At 43.8% G+C, this 21,561-nt stretch overlaps 1 protein-coding gene across 2 annotated transcripts in view; it reads right to left on the reverse strand.

The window, feature by feature from the left end:
* Window positions 1-5,753: 5,753 nt before the first annotated feature.
* Window positions 5,754-21,561, reverse strand: part of LOC118232227 — a 29,283-nt gene continuing 13,475 nt past the window's right edge. Inside the window, exons 1-3 of one of the 2 annotated variants that reach the window (XM_035427008.1) lie at window positions 8,497-11,413; window positions 8,239-8,370; window positions 5,754-6,159 (exon numbers count right to left, since the gene is read on the reverse strand). In XM_035427008.1, the coding sequence (XP_035282899.1) occupies window positions 6,080-6,159; window positions 8,239-8,370; window positions 8,497-8,596 (312 nt within the window). In that variant the 5' untranslated portion in view covers window positions 8,597-11,413 and the 3' untranslated portion in view covers window positions 5,754-6,079. Of the gene's footprint in view, window positions 6,160-8,238; window positions 8,371-8,496; window positions 11,414-21,561 lie in introns of those variants that run through there. The other variant, XR_004766232.1, reaches the window with a different exon arrangement.

Raw genomic sequence — 21,561 nt, forward strand, 5'->3', positions numbered from 1 at the left:
AGGTGTGAATACCACAGAGACTAGAAAAATGTCTTAAATGAAGCAATACATTTGTACCTTTTATAATACTAGCTTAGATTACTTTATATTCATAATTTTGTAAGAAATAAAGTGCCACAAATGCAATGGTCAAGGCAAAAAATCTAAAATGAATTTGCTCCTTTTTTAGTTCGCAATGAAATACTGGGAGATTGCGGGTTAAAGAATACATGTCCTGGATCAAAAACTTCTTGACCACAAGTTCATAAAATCTAAGGGTGGATATGTAGAACTACTAAAGATCTATGAAGCAAAAACTAAGCAGTGTACCCAGCATCTCCAAATCTACCCACAATGTCTAAATTATTAACACTGGTCTAAAATAGCTAAGGGTCCAGAAACAAATCCAAAATCTCTCCAAAAAGGAATATAATGATTTTTGTCCATTGTAAAGCATATGAGCCCCTTATGAAGGTTTCAGATAATGCTGCACAGTACCTAAATGTGTAATAATTAACTCTTGTATGTAGCCTATTTCTATACTCTGTACACTCCTATGTTTTCTTGTATGGGAATGGGACGATATAAAAACATTTTTCAGCCGTCCACCACGTTTTGGCAGTGTTTCAACACTCTCTTCATCACTGTTGTATGCGTCACAAAAACCATTACACTACTAACTAACGCTTACATTACAGTGTGAAATATCCACATTACATAATACCACAAACCTATTTAAAGACACTCAATTTCTAAAATAACGTAATAATCGAAATATTTTGAGCAGTAATACTTACATAGCAATGATGAAATCGTATCTATGTTCAGTAGATGGAAACAGAGACAGTAAATCAATGACAGTTATATCCAATTCCGTTTTGCTCCAGAAAACGATGTCAGATAGGTCTATCAGCAAACATATGGCTTAGCTATGCCCAGAAGTCCTCAATAATAATGGTATTTTCCAAGGAATTACGAAAAATCGTTGACAACGTTTCGTTAGGTGCAACGTCTTTTAATGCTACCATATAGAGCGAATGCCATGGTAAGAAAATGTTCGGTTACGCTAACCTATAAAACGCTATTCCAAAAGCAAAATTAGACATGTTATACATCGTTAGAAAGCTTATACTCTCACCTACTGATTGAGCGTCCGCCATTTTAGCAACCTCACACAGTAAACAAACATAGGCTACTACCACACGGCTTTATTTATGGGCGGTGGCTTGACCGAAACAAAGTGACAATACTGTGGCGATTTCGCGAAGAAGCAGAGACGGAGACTGGCTTGGCTGTTTTCGAATCGCTCCCGGGGAGCTTCGCTTTATTTGTGACATCTCTTCAAAACGGTGATTCGTAGACTGACCATCATAGCTGGGCGAAGTCTGCTTTTGTCCCGGCGCAACGGGACTAACCAATCACACAGCCTTAACGTCACATCACACAAAGGTCGGATTATTTACATACAGCGGGAAATAGCAGCACGAGACACGCAAAACAGAGACAGGCAGGGAATACAACAACAGTATTGGCTAATTGACTAATGACAGAAACATTACGGTGCAAATCATAAACCCGAGGGGCTGCTAGCGCTACGGAAGCGATTCCTAGCAGGCTACACACATTCAAAATAACGAGTATTTACACGATTGCGGAGCGGGACAAGTTAACCGCTAACAAGCTAACAATTATTTAGTTACACACAGGCAAGATCGCCACAATACCAACGAAATCAAACATAACCCGGCTGTAAGAATCACTAAAACAAGCTGACTTTGCTGACAAATTATAAGTATTTAGTCACCCTAAAAATGTTGTTTATTCTATTGAGTGACTTCTTCAACACTTTAACTTTCGTAAAATGAAAAAAAAGGAAAACAGTAAAAAAAATTTAAAAAACCTTTTTTGCCTCCTAGCGCGATTTCAAGATTTGCGACTTGTGGACCTTTTCTCCAGCACCCGTCACATATGATCAAAAAAAATACCGTCTACCTGCTACTTCTAACACACAACCAGACGCAGAGAGCCTAGCCTATAATTCTGAGATGCAACAGTTTGAATCGTTCGTAGTGTGGGAATTTACAAACGCGCATATTGCTGGATATTTGTACAAACACAGAGATTGCAATCCAGTACACATATTTACCAATATGATCATAAGAAATATACTTACTAATGAAGTTGATCCTCAGCTGGATCAGTTCGCTGTTCGAAATGACACCGCTCTTCATCAATGTCAGCTTCCGGACGGACCATTTTCCAAAATTAAACGAAATGTTTACCTCAAAAGAAGTGAATTAGGCTACACTTTGACATTCTATCCTGCTTTCGCAGGCTTGGCATTTCTCACATGGATCTCGCATCACCCCTCCCCTACTCTCATTCTATAGAGAGTAGTTATAATGTCATTAACATGTGAATGCGATTTGGGCGGACGTCCTGATGAGCGGAATTCACATAGTAATGAGTAAAGTTTAACGAAGCATACATGGTCTAATTAATCAAATTTAAAACTTTTAAAACAATTCATATTATTTGCCAATGGGCGCATTGGAAAGTCGCGATTCTAAGGTTTCTGTCAATGTTTTTGTTGCTTCTGTATGATAACAACTCGTGAAGTTAATCATCCAAATAGAAACGAAAGTTCATTTAATCTTGCCGAGCTCCGCCGGCGGAGCTCTCGACCCCAGAGGGTTAAACAACATTGCTATTTGTTCCGCTTACGTTGTTTCATTCCTTGCTTTTTCACACATTTAAATCGGCACCCTATCAGCTTGTTAAGACTCTGCATACTTGCCTGGGCATGTTTTCTTCGATCTAATGTACAAACCACTGCTTTAAAGCTTAGTTACTTACATATTCTCACATATTGCTTGATTTACTGGTAAAGAATAAATAAATGTTTCAAGTTGCACAAGCAATTGCCCCACAAGGAGTTTAGTTACACCAAGCATTCTTAACATTTTAATTATTTTTTATTTTATTTTTATTTATTTATTTATTTATTTATTTTTTCTATTTTTTCTCCTCACCATCTGGCAACCACAACCACTCTTTCCCCTCCCCTTATCCCTCACCAACCAAACCATATCAGAGGTCAAAAGGTCAAACTGATCAATCAAATCTTGACAATACGTACATCATAGAAAACCGGACCATATCAGAGGTCAAAAGGTCAAGGGGGCAGGGCGCCAATCAATCATTTTGACATGAGGTACATCATATTTCTCTCTAGCACAGCTCCTAGACCATTCAGACTTGCATCCACATGCAGAATGTAGGGCTTAGTTGGATCTGCAAAAGCTAACACAGGGGCTTGGGTGAGACACTGAATGATTTTGTTAAATGCATCTGTGCAGGTTCGGTCCCTTTGCTCTCCAAATGGTTTGGATTCCTTGAAGTAGCTTTTGTCTTTGTCTTTAGCCATTTTTCTTCCCCGTTGAGCAGGTGGGTACCCTTTGATGAGTTCGGTCAGGGGTTGGACGATGGCAGAGTAGTTTGCTACAAATCTACGATAGTAGCCGCAGAAGCCTAGGAAGGACCTCAGAAATTTCAGATCGGTCGGCTCCTTCCAGTGTGTGACCGCTTTGATTTTTTCTGGGTCTGTGGCCAGGGCCGGATTAAGAACACAAAGGGCCCTGGGGCTACACCTAATCAAAGGACCCCCTCAAAATTATCACAATATTTTCAGGCTCTCTCAGGTCTTGGCTTTTTAAATGGAAAACAAACAAAGTGGCTTGGACCGAGCCATACACTATTCCAGCCAATCAACACGTTGCTTCAGGAGCACGGAAGGGAAGGGTGTAATTTGATTGGCTGTTGAGCTAATTATCAACAACCTTTTGCCAGAATCGAGGACTGTACCTTTAATCTGAGTTGAAAACACGACAATATTAAGAAAAACGAGTTGGTATGATTAATTAGTAAACAATTTATTTTGTGGAAACAATTATTTCTAACCTGAGACAAGGACAACATCAAGGCTAAATGTACAGGAAATCACGGCACAACTATAACATAAAGAAGGCTATATGACTATACAACACAAATTAAACGCTAGGTCCTCACAGATAACACAACACATGCACACACATTTTACAGTAACCGAGGCTATTCCATGATAACTACACAAATTGTTAATAACCAGACGAGAAAAACAGTGCAATCAGTCCAAATACTATCAGTACAAAAAAGAAAGGGAAATGTGCCAAAAAGTGCAGAACACATTGCTCTTTCATTAATTTTATACAAGTTTGTTATATCAATTTGACTCAATCTAAATAAACAATATGGAATCAAGATGTTTGAAGTGTATGTGTGAGTGTAACTATTGTAGTCTAGAGAGGGTGTAGATCACTAAAAGGACTTCTTCTTGGCTTTGCGTAAAGAGAAATCTTTTACAATTTCTGTGAAATCTAGTGTTCTGACTATGTCAGACTCAATGGACATGCCAGCGAGGTGGCATAATCTATCCTGTCCCCTTGTTGACCGTAAACGATTCTTGATTAGGCTAGTGATAACTTTGAAAAAGAACACTCTCCTGATGGATTGGTGATGGGCAATGTGAGATATATATTTGCAGCGCTATTTTGACATTTGGAAATACAGTTTGCAAGTTGCTTTTTACGAATTAGTTGAAGAAACTCCCCCGATGACGTTTTTTAAAAATCGTTCATCAGCAAAATCATTGTGCAAATCACTGGAGTATTTTTCTTGTAATTTCATAGATGATGAGCGAAGCTCTTGTCCAGAATGTATTTGGATGTTATTCAAGAAAAAAAAGGGCTCACTCACATCCTTGTCGGATGCATATCTTCGTTTGAGTTCTTCGTTATTGAGTATTAGCCTGTCATTAATGACATTAAATACGTCCACAGTAAATGTTTGCCTGCCGGTCATTGATAACTTGGACTCAAGCGTTTCATCGGCATGTATTTTACGTATGCGCTTTCTCTGAGTCTCGTTTTTATATGTCTTGGACACAGCAGGAGATATACTAAGTGTTGCAGTTCCAAACCTATCAAACTGGTCTCTCTGCATTGCAACATAATATTTTAATGAGGAAATCAACTTAACTGCATTCACGAGATCTAGATCTACCCCTTGCAACATGACACTTATTGTCTCAAACCTCTGCTGCACACAATTCCAGAACTGGCAAAGGAGAACTATCTCCAATTTGGTCATTTTCTTTGCAAGGGCTCGCTTGCTCATCAGCTAAAGAAAGTACTGTTTCAGTTACGTACTGTAAGGGTAGTTATGCAGTGATGTATTCGGCTGAACATGTCAGCAGCAAGCTAGCAAAGCTAGCAAAATTGATAATGATACCCCAGTGCATTATCAATTTAGCTAACCTAGCTACTAACGTTAGCGTGCACACTGGGTGTGCTGATCGTTACCCGTGTGAACACTCCGATTTTATAGCTTGTGGCAAGTGAGTGCCACCCCTCCTGCCTTCCAACAGACTCACGTGAGACAACCGTTTGGTTTTTTTAGCACTTCCGTGCTCTTTTATTTAAAGCCCACGGCTTTCGATCGTAAACAACGTAACACAGGGTTTTCCTTTATTTCACTGTGCACTTCTTTCATCTCTCCGGAGTCTGCTTCCGAAGACTCCCGGTCTCTATTGAAACCAATCAGAGGCAATCAGCGCAATCAAATAATTAACAATTATCGGCGCTGATTACCTCCACCTGACAGTTGTGACGAAGGATCCAAGAGCCGCTCCTCTCACTATCTCTCTGCAGCCGACGCCCAAACCACGCCCACCCCACCATATACCCCCAACGCCCGACTTAGGCCGGGGAGCCATCCGGCCAATGACCAACCCCCGCCCCCGGAAGTCAGCCACGACCATCCATGCACCCGGTCTATGGACCACCTGGAAGTTAAAAGGCTGTAAAGCCAGATACCACCGAGTGATCCAGGTGTTGGTATCCTTCATGCGGTGGAGGGGGGACCATGGAGGGGGGCATGGTCCGAACAGAGGATGAATGGGCGACCCAGAAGGTAATAACGGAGGGCCCCGACCACCCACCGAATGGTGAGGCACTCTTTCTCCACCGTGCTGTACTTCGCCTCCCGTTGCAACAGTTTTCGGCTAATGTACAGCACGGGGCGGTCGACTCCCTCCACCTGCTGGGTCAAAACAGCCCCCAGCCTTCTGTCCTACGCATCGGTCTGCAAAACAAAAGGGAGAGAGAACTTAGGTGTGAACAAGAGCGGCTCCCCACAGAGAGCTTCTTTTACCCTCTCAAATGCCCGCTGGCACGGTTCCGTCCACTGGACCGGATCTGAGGCACCTTTTCGGGTTAAGTCAGTTAGGGGACTGGTCAGCTCTGAAAATGCCGGGATGAACCTTAGCCAGCCCCAAGAACCTCCTTACCTCTTTTTTTGACTTGGGTCAGGGACAGGTTGCAATCGCGGCGGTTTTGTCCACTAGAGGCCGCACCTGTCCACTTCCCAAGTGTTACCCCAAATACAGTACCTCCGCTTGGCCAATAGCACACTTCTTTGGGTTAGCGCTGAGCCCCGCCTGCCTTAAGGATTCGAGCACCGCCCCCATATGCTGCAAATGCTGTTCCCAACTGCTGCTATGGATGATTACGTCATCCAGATAGGCAGCAGCATACTCAGCATGTGGACGTAATACCCGATCCATCAGGCGCTGGAAGGTGGCAGGGGCTCCGAATAACCCAAACGGAAGTGTCCTAAATTGGTACAAACCATCCGGAGCGGAGAAAGCCATTTTTTCCTTAGATTTGGCAGATAAGGGAATCTGCCAGTTAACCCTTGGTTAAATCCAGTGTCAAAAAAAACCGAGCCGTGCCAAGCCGATCCAAGAGCTCGTAGACCCGAGGCATTGGATAAGCATCAAACCGAGACACTTCATTTACTTTTCTATAATCCACACAGAAGCGAATAGACCCATCAGGCTTACCTACCAGCACAATGGGGCTACTCTAGGGACTGTGGGATTCCTCTATTACCCCCAGCTTTAGCATTGCCTTTATCTCTGCCTGAACCAATTTCTTTTTGTGTTCTGCACCGTCACCCCCGGGGAAGTGTCAATGTGGTGGTGTATGAGGTGCGTGCGCCCTGGTATGGGGGAAAACACATCAGCAACACGCTTTTGCAACAAAGCAAGGTCTGCTCTCTGATTCGGTGAGAGATGGTCATCTGAAAGGGGTGAGATTTGATTGGATGAATTTGGTACCTCCGGCCCCAGCTCATCTCTCTCCTTATCCACCGTAACCAGAGAGACAGCCACCACCTCCTTCCACGCTTTCAGGAGATTGAGGTGATAAATCTGTTTTTCCCCCACTCTATCAGTACGCTCTACCTCATAGTCAACCTCCCCAACTCGCCGTGTGACCACAAAGGGCCCTTGCCACTTGGCGAGTAATTTAGAACTAGAGGTAGGGAGTAACACAAGCATTTTAGTTTGACATAGTTTAGCTCCTCTGTCGTAGTGCTGCTGCTGACGTGCCTGTGCCTCGAGCAATTTCTCCCGTGACAACCTACCCAGTGTATGGAGTTTTGCTCGCAGGTCCATCACGTACTGTAATTCATTTTTACTAGGACTCGGACCCTACTCCCAGTTTTCTTTAACTAGGTCCAATATCCCCCGGGGTTTCCTACCGAACAGTAGTTCAAAGGGAGAAAATCCCATGGAGGCCTGGGGAACCTCCCACACACACACTGTCACGACACACTCAGTATAACCTATCCCTAATTATTACAAAATACGGGTGAGTGAGTGTTGCATCAGGGCGCACCTGCTGACCATCAATGTACATCACGCGGTCAAAGGCAAAGCGTAGGGTGTCGTCACGAGACTGCTTGAGTGGGAAATCCTCCATGGGGCGAAACACTGGTACCTGCGGAGTCTCCCCCTCTGCCACGTCGGACGGCCCCACGTCACCACTGACAGCAGCACACATATCACACAAAGCCCTACCCATCGTGAATGCACCCCCCCAACTTACCAGCTGCCTGCTGAAACCCCGGCCAATCAGTGCCTAAAATCAGAGGGTGCGAGAAACGGGAGCTAACCGCAGCCTTTATTTTATGCTTTTTACCTTGACAACGAATTTCCACTGAGACTATAGGGTACTCGTGTAAATCCCCATGCACACACCTTATAGACACCCTTGATGCTTCTAACAAAGCCTCGGGTCGAACCAGGCTCTGTTGAATCATGGTCTGCATAGCCCCTGAGTCCAACAGCGCCTGGTGTTCACTCCCTTGAATCCTTACCGGAATACAGTACGCTCCGTCCGGGTCGGGAGCGGAGGTGGGCGGCCGACAACATGAACCACCTGCCCCACCTCGGTCCGGGTGTCTGAGGAGCTCTCTGTGGGTCAAACCCCGCCGCCACTGAGCCTGGGGCTGGGGAAACAGAATAAACAGAATTGCGGGAAAATGAGGGGGTTTGGGCACGGGGAAGGGGGGAAGGAAGGGGGGGAAGAAGGGAAGGAGGAGGGGCTCTCCTGCGTGAAGCAGTTTCTGCCCGACCTTGCTGCTGCTGCTGTGACTGGCTGCGGGGGTAGAGCGCCAGGTGGTCCTCTGCCAGGGTGACGGCGGCCGCCAATCCAGTCGGTCGGTGGCACCTCATGCATGTTTTACTTCCCCGTGTTCTGTAAGCATGTTCTCGGACCCCCGGAAACAAATTCCACAAAGTGGTCACCGGTGTCCAGCTCACTCGTCAACTCACCAAAATAGTCTCCGAGTGGAGGTATCCAGTCACCTGGCCGACTCACAAAGATTACAGAATCTGTGTCATGATACAGAACCCTGTCAGGCAATTTGTCCATGAGGTCGTAAAGCTCAAGCTGGGCGTAAGCGGTGGTGAATGCAGCTATAAACATATTACTGTATTTGGGTGGATTTGAGAAACCCTTGGCACAACACCACTGCACAAGGGCCACATCATCTGTAATAAATGAAAAATGTCATACTCTTTGGAAAAACATGTACAACTGAAACTGCTCCAGGTCACGGATCAAGGTTGTGTTGACTTGGTTTGTTCTCTGACTGAATTTACCTCAAAGGCTGTTCAGGAAAAGTTTAGAAATTTGCCTTTTAGCTTTATTGACACAAATTTGCTGGGGTCTAAATGTATGCCCTCCTTTTCCAAATAACTGCATGTATCTGTCTTTATCCAGATCATTAGACACCCATGAAGGGCACCCAGTGGCTTCCTGTTTACCCTTCAAATGTGTGTTTATGTACTCGATAAAGAGAGAATCAGGGCGCTGGGGGAAATGCCAGACTTCAAAAATCTTGGCCACCTGGTATCCCTTCTCAACTAGTTTGATACTACACCAGACCCCGGTGAGAGAACACTCCTCGGCAGAATGTAAACATTTGTCTTGATGTTCAGAGACGGCGCAGGACCTGCAGAGGGGAAACATTAATTTTCCAGACACCCTGTAAGGTAGCATGGGTAGGTAAAGATCCCTAGGTGGGTATATTTTGGCTGTGATCAAACCAAAATAGTTTTCGATTGGGTCAAAGGCACGGAAGATGATGGGTGATCTGTAAGGTAAACTTTAGTCTTATTCACAAAAGGGTAGAGACTGGTAAAATCATAGTAATGTATCTGCTCATCTTCCTGCACCTTATATTTAAGCCGAAGAGCATTAGTTCTATCGCCAAACAGAGCATCACGGGGTTCCAGACGTTCTGGATAATCAAAACAATGCCGGTACCTCAGGACTCTCCCGTTTTAGTCTTACCCATTCGTGCTCCCACAAAACAACTACATGCAGATTGTAGGTGTTACACAGAATATCTATTTTTTCTTGAGATTTTCGATACAAGGAGCCAAAATCTTGTTTTGTGAGCGGATTAAAGGTGTTTGCATCAAAACACTGACAACAACCATGGAACAGACAACCAAGGAACTCAAAGGCTGTACGTACACCGCCCACCTCTGAATACCCGTCTAAAAAGTATGGTCCAAATTTAACCTCCCTCCGATTCAAAGCATGTTGTATGAAAACATTGTTACGATGACTGAAAAACATTGTCTAACCACTGAATTGCCGGTGTTGAAAAAGACTTTTGCTTGAGAATGTAATTGTCAGGGGTGGTGATAGCCAGTGTGTCTTTGGGCAAAAAACTTGTGCAGAATTGTTTCATACATACAGAAGCAATTGTAACACCCTGAAAAGGGTCAAGACCGGTGCGAGTACCTCACGTCTAAATCTCAGACACCCCTCCCGCAAAATGACCACGTCATTAATACAATACTCAGACATCTCCTTGAGAAAGTCAAACACCCTTCCAGATATGGTTGCGTACCATTGCATAAACTCAGACCTCTCCTTTTCTGACATGGTATTGTAACCATAGTATAAAGGTGGTGGGTACGGTCCTGTATAATTTTGATTCGCGACTGTGTTCCAGAAGTGTGGGAAGTAGCCCTTTTTGGCATTTTCAAAGCCTAAATCCGATGGCATGGCGCTCAGTTTCATTGTGAGGAAGCTGAGGGAATCTATGTGACGCTGCTCAAATGCATCATCGGTGATACAAAGCAGTTTGCTGCCTTGAGATATAATGTGTGGTGTGATGCCTTGTTTAATCAAGTGTTGCATAATTAGGTAGCTGTCATAACCCTTCGATTTGCGCAATAAATGTGTACCCTTTGTATTTCGGTGAGCGGAACCGACGGAAAAAGGCCTCCACACAACCGTCACCCGCTGCTGTCCAACGCACCCCGTTAAAATCGATACAACATACAAAATTAGCAACATGTACACCATCATCCTGTCGGCACTCAAAATCGTAATACACACAGCGTCACTCGGCTGTTCAGGTTTGACTTGCTTAATGTAACGAACGTGTCTACTATCAGCAACCAGCTCATCATTACAGTTGACGCAACGCTGCACACTACAACGGTGTGGTACAGGTCTTTTAGCACTGATGATGTACATCCTGCCAAACTGTTCGCAATACTTGTATGTGCCGCATGGGGCGCTCATTTTACCCGTAGAATTATACCTTACTGAACCTGTGTTTAGTAGTTGTCTATGACCATGAAATGCACTTTTTATACGTCGCTTTGGATAAAAGCGTCTGCCAAATAAATGTAATGGAATGTACCTTGGATAAGATATGTCCCTGCATTCAAATCTGAAATTGACCAGTATTTTCTAGAAAAAATGTTCACTTTTTCCCCACTACTAGCATTGGGCTCCAGCCATTTTAGGACAAGCTAGGTTGTGACGTCACGTTGGTTTGTCTCAGCTGCTTAGGCTACTCCTATTACTAGACTGCTGACTTTTAATGAGCTCAGTGATGAATCGTGAGGAATGAAACTGAGAACCCAAAGAAGGGTCCTTTTGTTTTTCGCTGGGATGATCAAATGAGTATGACAGAACAAAACTTATTCATTTTCATTAAGCGCCTCCGATGAGACCGCAACTACTGTGCTGCTGGAAAGCTGTTCTGAAATGGCACTACACCTGTGGGAGGGGGGTGATGGGTCTGCAGTGACCACTTTATCATTAAGGCAGATTACATGAAGGAGGGAGTATATGATGGACATGGACAATTTGTTATTTGGGCACAGGTGCCTTTTCAGAGCAGGTAGTTTACTATTCAAGTGAACAATTCCAGGTATTTTACAAAGATTGCATTTTTGGCAACAAAAAAAAAGTCATTAAATAAAATCCCACTACATCGACTTGAAAAAAAATGTTTGAAATGAGACAAAATGATTCTTGAATCAAATAGTCAAGTATAAATAATGATTTAACAATGATTCATAACCATTCTATGGACGATTGCGTGCATGCCTGTGTGTGAATATATGGTATATGAATGTGACATTGATACCAAAACAAAAACAGAATATCTGAATGACTTTGAAAGGTTCAGAGGATATGAAAATGTGAAGACAGAAAAGGTGAATTAGTAGTTATTGTTGGGACAGGAAATGCCTCTGCACCTTTGAAGGAATGTCAGGTGAAATCAATGTGATCCCTCTGTGTGGACCACACCTGTGTGTTTTGTCACCCACTCCATTTGCATTACTCTGTATCTTCACACAGACTCTGACAATGGTCTGCAAAACATGGTCTGCTACTGTGAATATAGAAAGGAAAAGAGAGAGAAAGGAGAAAGGGAGAGCTGCTATGTTTACCATGCCAATGCAGGGCGAAAACGTCTGTTAACTGGGATCAGAGCCAGCTCTTTAAAGCTCAACACAGAGCCATGACAAAGGCAGCCTAATCTCCCCTGTTGTCTTTGGTTCTTTCAGAATACATCCTGCCAGCAGGCGGGTGAAGGGGTATTTGGGCTACTGGGGCCCAGCACTCACTCCTATGATGGGGCAGAAAAATAGCCTTCAGATATAATGAAACAGTGAATTTGCCCATCCCATCCTTAAAGAAATTTCACACCGGTGCAACCAAAAATGTGTCACAGATTTGCTGAATATCCGCACACAAATCTTCTGCATGTGAATCACACAGGCCGGGTTCCGCGGAAATTTCACAATCCAGTGTTCCAATTTCATACCAAAAGACAAAAAAGTTGCGCCTTTTACCTGAGGGGAAATATAATTTGATAGTGCAAGTAGCAGTGACAATGACACCCTCTTCATTATGTTAAGAAATCAAAAGAAATAAAAGTATATTCATTCTATCCGATTTTGGTACTGGTATCTAAAAAAAAATCAATGCTAGGCTGTCCAACAGTCACTCTCTCTCTCTCACACGCACAGTCCACATCATAATACATACAAATCAGCCAATATCCATGGGAAAGAATAGAGTTTCATTGCCAAGGTGCTATTTTTCTGGCTTCACATTATGTAGGTTTGTTGTGGTGTTTGGTTTAACCAGCGGCATAGTTCTCGCCACACCTTCAATACCGGTGTGTTGTAGCTACAATTTTTTTAAAAATGTGAAAAATGAACTTCACATAATGCTCAATACTATGAGATATAGTCAGTTGTACTGAAGGCTAACACAGTACATGCACAGGGTTAAGTTACTTGAAACAATTTAGAAAACATTGGGAAGCTGCATTGCTTTGGAATACAGCATGTTTAATTTGTGTTAGCTAAGACAGCCAATATTGTTTCTTGTAACTTGGCCTAAATGGTAAATGGACTGCATTTATATGGTAAATGGACTGCATTTATATAGCGCTTTTATCCAAAGCGCTTTACAATTGATGCCTCTCATTCGCCAGAGCAGTTAGGGGTTAGGGGTTAGGTGTCTTGCTCAAGGACACTTCGACATGCCCAGGGCGGGGTTTGAACCGGCAACCCTCCGACTGCCAGACAATCGGTCTTACCTCCTGAGCTATGTTATGTTGTAATGACATAATTTTGATATCGGTACTTTTACCTGAGTTGACACGTGTAGACGTGTCTCAGTGAGCTCCCGAAGCTCCCGCAGCTTTTTCTATTTTATATCTATTTTATGCTTTCTTTCGCAGTTTCCATTATTTTGTTTTAAATTTTTTTAATCATTTTATTTTATCAGCTTTTTAAGTGTTTCTCTTGTGCACTCTACGGATTGCCAAATTTGCAGATTGCCGGATTGCCTAGGAAGTAGGCCGGACCGGCATCCACGCTTTTGCTTCCTGTGTCTCCCCTGCCTCCGACGCCTGCCAGTACTGACAATGATCCATGGAGAGCCCGGTGTCCTCGTTACATACTCCGGTGTATTGTAAGGAGGAGGAAAACTAAACCGGATCAACAAGAGGGCTTTTCCAAGAGAGGAGGAGGAGGAGATTCATTGCAAACCGCTACAGAGTTTTACTCGCTTTTTTAATCGCTATTTCTTTTAATCGCTGGGTTGCGACTATGGCTTGTACCGATTGCGAAAAGCTCGCTCAGAGGATAGCCGAACTGGAGCTAAGAGTCAGAACCCTCTTAGAGATCAGAGAGACTGAAGAGTTTATCGACTCCATGCTACCTATTAGCCTGGAGGCTAAGCTACCAGCTAGTGAACCACCCATGAAACCGGCCGAAAATCTCTCTTGCCCGGACACAAACGTCAGTGCAGCAGCAGACACCTTGCTTGATACTGCTCCAAACATAACCATTTTCAGACAGCATTTCGGGATATTGGCTCAATAATGATGCGAGACCTAAAGCCTCCACTCCGTGCGATTTATGGACTGAGGAGTGCCGAAAAGGGAATCTGAAAAACTATAGAAGCAGGAGACCACCGCTACTAACCCCCCCACCTGAACTGCCACTGGAGGACAGGTATGAGCCACTAAAACAATCTACCTCCATCAGTGCTCTTGCCAAACGTAGTGGTAAAACGTCAGTGAACTTCCAGAAGTTAACCCTAATGCTAACCCTAACTCTGGGGCTAAGGCACACACACAGGGATAAGAGGCAGACCCCATCCAGATGACCTGGTAGGACCTATCTGCAAGATAGGAAGCGAACCAAGACAGGGCAGTCTCAACAATGCCCATCTCAGCCAAGGTGGAGAGAAGTATTTTGTGGTTGACCGTGTCGAATGCTGCAGACAGGACAAGAAGGATCAGGACAGAGGAGAGACGTGAGGCTCTTGCAGTGGCGAGTGCCTCCGCCACAGCCAGGAGTGCAGTCTCTGTTGAGTGCCCGGATTGGAAGCCAGACTGGTGAGGGTCTAGCAGGTCGTTCTGATGGAGAAAAGAGGTTAGTTGTTTAAGCACTGCTCGCTCAAGGGTTTTGGACAGAAAAGGTAGAAGCAATACGGGTCGATAATTCATTACATCAGAGGGGTCTGAGGTGAGTTTCTTGAGGAGTGGGGTAACATGAGCTATCTTAAAATCAGAGGGAACATGACCAGAGGCAAGAGAGGAATTAACGATGGAGGACAGATAGGGAAGGATCTCGCTGGAAATTTATTGGAGGACTGTAGATGGGATGGGGTCACGTGGACAGGTGGTTACACAATGAGAAGTGATGAGCTGTAGTACATTGGAGTCCACCAGCATCTCAAAGGAGGTCAGTGTAGCCGTGGGTTTGTCTCGGGGGGGTTGGGGGGCTCACTGGATGGGCAAAGGAGTTCCAGATTGTAGCCACCTTTCCTTCAAAGGCAGTCAGAAAGTCATCTGCGGAAAGGGAAGAGGGAAATGGGGGTGGAGGAGGCATGAGGAGGGAAGAGAAGGTGGAGAATAGTTTGCCTGGGTTAGAGACACATGAACTGATCTTAGATTGGAAAAATGAGGCTTTAGCTGATGTGAGGGCAGATGTGAAAGTTGCCAGCAGGGTATGATATGCGGTCAGGTCATCAGAGGATCGGGATTTCCTCCACTTCCTCTCTGCAGCCCGCAGTGATGTTCTGCTGGAGTGTAGTGACTCAGTCAACCACGGGCAGGGGGGTGAAGAGTGTACTGGTGCTGGAGCTGTTGAGTAAATTGTGGGGGAGAAAGTAGGAGAGGGAGAAAGAAAGAAAGAAGTGGTCTGAGACATGGAGGGGTGTCACCGTGAGTTGGGGAATGGAGCAGCTTCTGGTGAATACAAGGTCTAGTTGGTTACCAGCCTTGTGTGTGGGGGGAGAAGAAGACTGGGATAGGGCAAAAGACTGGAGGAGTGAGGCAACCCTGGATAGTTGGGAGGTCTCTGGTGGGAGTTTGAAGTCTCCCAGTAGAATAGCCGGAGTGCCATCCTCAGGGAGGGAGCTCAGGAGAGTGACCAGCTCATCCAGGAAAGAGCCGAGTGGACGGCGGTACAGAACAATAATGTAAAATTTTGAGGGATGAGTTACAGTAATTGCATGGAATTCAAAGGAGGAGGGAATACGGTTAGGACTGGGGAGGACACAGAACTTACAGGACAAGGAAATGAGCAAACCGGTGCCCCCAGAGGCACTGGTGGTATGCGAGAAGGAGTATCCCGCAGACAGTGCAGCTGGGGTGGCGGAGTTGTCGGAAGTGTTCTGGGTTTCTGTGAGAGCCAGGAAGTCAAGACACTTCGTCTTGGCAAAGGCAGTAATGAAGTCAGCTTTCTGGACAGCTGACTGGTAGTTCCATAGTCCACCCGTGACAGTGAATTCCTGAGGTGTGGACAAGGGTGGGTAGATCAGGTTAGATAAGTTGCGCCTGCAGAACAATGACTTGCTTCACTAAGAGTAGCCCCACAAAGATGTACTTGTCTCAACTGTGAGTTGTATCACCATCTATGTGATTTTAACTGTCTTATCTATTATTGTTTTTATTGAGTTATTTCTGTTTTCTGCTGATAATTTTATTGTCTTATCTTTTTATTTATTTTTTAATTCTTCCCTCTTTTAATCTTGTTATTGTATATGTAAAGCACATTGAATTGCACTTGTATGAAATTACTCTTTAAATAAAGCTGCCTTGCCTTGCCTTTTAATGGCAGGCCTACATTTTGCAAGTCTTAATGGCTTATAGTGCTTTGTATATGTGAGTAACTTGGCATTTTTGTATGTTGAAAGCGTTTTTCTTCAGATATCACTTCTTTTTTCACTGTGTTATGAAAAACGGATAACAGTAATGCATATAAATGCAGATTATGATTGCTATGCATGCACATACATGCATGCAAATACACATACATTATAGCCAGTCCTGGATCTAGACTGCTGGGATTGGGAGGGTGACAGACATTTTTGGGGGGCCAACTTTATCACATAATTTGTGATGAGTAGCTCAGCGGATGTGGGTGTAAAAATGTGAACCACCCCTTTAAGAAATGCTTGTGGATTACGGTTATCCTCATCTGAACCTTTACAGTCTGATCAAGGGTTACCGTTTAGTAGTGGTGCTTTGCTATATATTATATTCATTTCACACATCTTGTGATGCACTTGGACACATCATCAGTGATACCTGGGGTCATGGAGTATGTCGTGTCTTTCAACAATCATACACCCACACCCAGGCGACCTAGCCAGGGTTGATCAGGCCCTAGCTTGTGTCCATGGAGCATGTGTTGACTACTCAGTGGTGTTTTTGATGGCTTTCCTACTGTGCAGTCCTGTAATGCCAAGGAGCTTGAGGACCCTGTGGAGAGGCTGGCCTGCGAAGTCTCTGCAGCCCACCTCTATAGAAACGCATTGTGCTCTCCATCCCTGCCTCCGGCACTCGCTAACCAGGTCCTCATACTTGGCCCTCTTCCTCTTATAGGCCTCCTCCATCCGGTCTTCCCAGGGAACAGTCAGCTCCAGCAGGACCACCTTTCTTGATATCTCAGACATCAGGACAAGGTCTGGCCTGAGTGTGGTCACTGCAGTGGTGTCTGGGAACTTGAGCTGCTTTCCCAGATCAACCTTCAGCTGCCAGTCCCTTGCTGTGAGAAGGACCCCTCCCTGCATTCTTGGCTGAGCCTGGGGCTTCTCCCCTGCCTTAGCAAACACAATGGCCCATTTTTCTGGGTGGTGTTGCTTGGCTTGGCTGATCCCAGTGCAGATGGTATCTGCAATGACCTTCAGGACCTGGTCATGATGCCAGCGGTAGGCAGGGTTGGGTCATATTACTTTGAAATGTAGTCAGTTATATATTACTGAATACAAATTACATGGAAATTTTTGTAATTAGTAACATAATCCATTGGATTACAAAAAATGTAATCTACTCTGACTACTTTTGGATTACTTCAAAACATTGAAAATATTGCACCTTATACTAAAAAAATAGACTCAGCCACAAAAATTTGAGTTCCACAAATATTCTTTTGTCTCTCTAAACATCTAAAAACATTTTCAATGCAAATAAAATGCACTTTGCATATTCAGCATTTACAGTTGGTCAAATCAAATTACCCTTACAAAAACAGTACTGGCACAAACTACAGGTGAACTGTGTGGATTCTACAACATGTGGGATGCTGTTTCTTTTGTGTTTTTGTTGCTGCTGTTTTTTAATCAAAGGCCACATGGAAGACTTTGCTCCTGTAACGCAAGAGGAGCACTTACTCAAAATGTACATCTTCCATTTTCAATGTAAATAAAAAGGAATAAAAACTCCATTATCCATAAATCATCATTAAAAAACAAAAACAAATATTAGTTAAGTCACCATTAACAAACCTGGCAACCTGAGAGGAGTAACTTACTTTGATATACAGTAGAACATATTCGGCATTTAGAATTGGTCAAATCAAATTACCCTTACAAAAACATGCTGGCATAAATGTCTACAGGTGTACAGGAGGAGTTTGCTATTGTAACTAAGGGTGTAACGATTCGTCGTAGCACGATACATCGCGGTGCAAAAATGTGACGGTACGCATCGTGTAAGTCGATTTTTGGTCGTCAGCTCTAATTATATTTTTGTATTATTATCATCACTAAACATACATTTTATTTCAAATGTTTAGACATACAAATATATATAAACACCAAATATAACAAACACTACATTACAATTCATCAGCGGTAGTAAATAAATATATAAAATGAAAGTAGTCATCTGTATAATTATTTGTGTTACCAGTGCACAAAGTCATACATCACGCTTCCAGCATTCCAATTGAGGTCTCACGTTTTACATGTTTCAGTCATAGACAGAAAAAAGAGGTTTCAGTAGGAGACTAGCAGCATCAATGTGAAACGTAATGAGTGTGGCTGGAGCTGAGATTGAAATCGAGGATGCGCCATCCTCCTTTAAATCAGAAGTGTGGCAACATTTTTGCTTTTCGATAATTCAACAGGAGAATGGTGACAAATTAACTGACAAAACAAAGATGGTATGTAAACTGAAACATGTAAAACGTGAGGCCTCAATTGGAATGCTGGAAGTGTGATGTATGACTTTGTGCACTGTAGAAAAACTATGAGCTACTCTATTGCTAATACCACAAATATGATGCAGCATCTACAATGCCACCACAATGACAAACTCTGGTCAGGGGGTGTGAGAAAGAAAGTGCTTAAAGGCCAAACTTCTCTTGAAAAAAGTTTTGCATCCCCGTTGCCTCATACATGTACAAGAGCACAAGATATCACCAGATCCATAGGAGTTTATCGCTAAAGACATGAGACCATTCTCAGTAGGTGACAACAAAGGATTTTGCCTACTACTTAAGACACTCAAGCCCAAATACAACATCCCGTCATGCCCGCACTTTAGTCAGTCTGTAATACCAGCCTTGTACAACGAAGCAAAAACCAAAGCGGCAGAAATTCTGAAAAGTGCGGACAGTGTGGCGATGACAACAGTGAGGTGGACGTCCAGGGCTGTTCAGAGCTACATTACAATAACGACGCACGTTATCAATAGTGAGTGGGTACTGAAAAGTTTTGTGCTCCAGACTCGTCCGCATTTTGAGTTGCACACAGGAACAAACATAGCTGAAATTTTAAAATCGGCCGTTTTGGAGTGGGAATTTGAAAGACCAAGTAACAGTATTGCTGTCGTTACCAACAATGCACGCAACATGGAGGTGGCAGTCAGAGAAGCCTTTTGTGCACACACTGAATCTAGCTACTCAGACGGGAATAAAGATACCCCGCTCCAGTCATTTTCTTGGGCGAGTGAGATGTGTTGTGGCCTTCTTTCACCGAAGTCCTACAGCATCAACTGTGCTCACTGCAAAGCAAAAGATGCTTGAGATTGCACAACATAAGCTAATTATGGACATTGTCACACGCTGGAACAGCTGTATGGAAATGCTGGAACGCTATCTCGAGCAACAACCAGCTGTAACTGCTGCCCTGGTAAGCACAGAGGTGCCCTTGAAATACATGATTGAGCAGAGCATGGTACCCAACCTGGATGACTCCACCACTGTGGCTGACATGAAGAGAGCCATACTGCAAAATCTCTCATGCAGATAGAGGGAGGAACAGGACTACCTGCAAGAGAGCACAGCTTTGGACCCCAGATTTTGAACTTTGCCACACCTACACCCTGACCAGCATGAAGAGGTTTCCCACAGGTTGAAGGACAAATAAATACAGTTGCAGCACAAGGTATGCATGAATTATTCATTTACTGTGTGTGCACATCATTTTAGAGTCTATGTGGTTGTGTGTATATATGTGTTTCATTGCATTTGTCTGTGTGTGTGTGTGTGTGTGTTTGTCTCCTTTGTTTCTGCGTGTGTGGACCTATATGGTTGTTATGTGTGTGGCTCTGCATCTGAATTTGTGTGTGTATGTGTGAGTGACCTGCAGTTTTATATTCCTAAAATATTTTTGTTGCCTTTCATATTAAAAGGTTCAGACTGTTGAGGAGACTGAAGCAGCTGCGACTGATGGGGATCCCACAGATGCAGCATCTCTGACAGACACAGCACAGAGCTGAGCAGGAACAACCACCTCGCAAGAAGACAGCACTAGAGGATCTCCTTGGGGCGTCTTTTGCTGAACCAACTGTCACCCAGTCCAGAAGTGTCATAGAGGCTAAGATTGACATGTACAGAAAAGATGCTTCTATTCCACTCTCTAGCTGTCCACTGAAATGGTGGAGAGAAAATGCCCAAATGTACCCAATGCTTTCCCATCTTGCCAAGGCATACTGCACTGTTCCAGCAACTTCTGTTCCCAGTGAAAGAGTTGTTTCTACAGCAGGGGATATTGTAAATGCACAAAGATCTGAGCTTTTGCCTGAAAATGTGGATATGCTGATATTTCTGTCAGACTCAGTATCTTAGCTCATTAACTTGTGTCTAAATTTGAGCGTTGTGTGTTGAGGTGCAATTTTCATAATTTCATATTAATGTAATACAGACAGACCCATTTTTATTTATTTTATTTATTTTAATTTAATATTATTTTATGTTGGAAAACTATTTATTTTTGTCTGTCTTTCAAAGAATTCCTCCTAGGGTCAAGCTGTCACCACATTTGGTTTAATGGTAGAAAAAGACAACAATAGTTCAGCATTGTTAATGCATCAAAAATAAATCCTTTGTTTTCATTCCAGTGTCAGTTCAATTGATTTTCTTAAAAATATTGTGGAAGAATCAAACCGTAAACATAGTATTGTGAATCGAATCGAACCGTGAGCTGAGTGTATCATTACATCCCTAATTGTAATGCAAGAGGAGCACTTGTTCAAAATGTTCATCTGTCAAGCGGTTCCTCTGGGGGGTAAAGATGTTGCCACCATGGCTGAAGAGCCGTTCGACAGGTGCACTTGTGGGTAAGATGGTGTTGGATTTAAGGAAGAGCCTCTTTACCCTTGGAAAGTCATTAAGGCAGTCCAGCGTCTTACTTGTCCCCTGTGGTGTGGGGATGGCTGGTTTAAGCAACCACACCTGCCCTGGGTCAAGCTAATTAGACCTGGCCAATTGGATAATTGGTTAAGAATTAGATAATTGGCCAGGCTAATTGGACCCAGGAACAGGAGTGGCTGCACCTGTGCGTAGTGAGGTAATCACTGCGCACAGGTTAAATCTGCCATCCCCACCCACACACGAGACACTTTGGTCATGACTGTGTTACATCTGCTCGCTTTGGCTGTAAGATCTTGCCAAACCCTCGTAAATAAATGTGAACTATTTGAACATCTTCTCCCTGTGTCTCTGTGCCGAAGGGCCCCTAGGAAAGCCACTTCAGTGGCCTGTGGCAGGTGTGTTTGCCACAGTGGCGCCCAACGTGGGGCTTCTCCGGCACAGGAAAGAGGCACAGGAGGGCCAGCCAGGAA

This window comes from Anguilla anguilla, chromosome 7, assembly GCF_013347855.1.
Source record: "Anguilla anguilla isolate fAngAng1 chromosome 7, fAngAng1.pri, whole genome shotgun sequence".
NCBI classification, from domain to species: domain Eukaryota; kingdom Metazoa; phylum Chordata; class Actinopteri; order Anguilliformes; family Anguillidae; genus Anguilla; species Anguilla anguilla.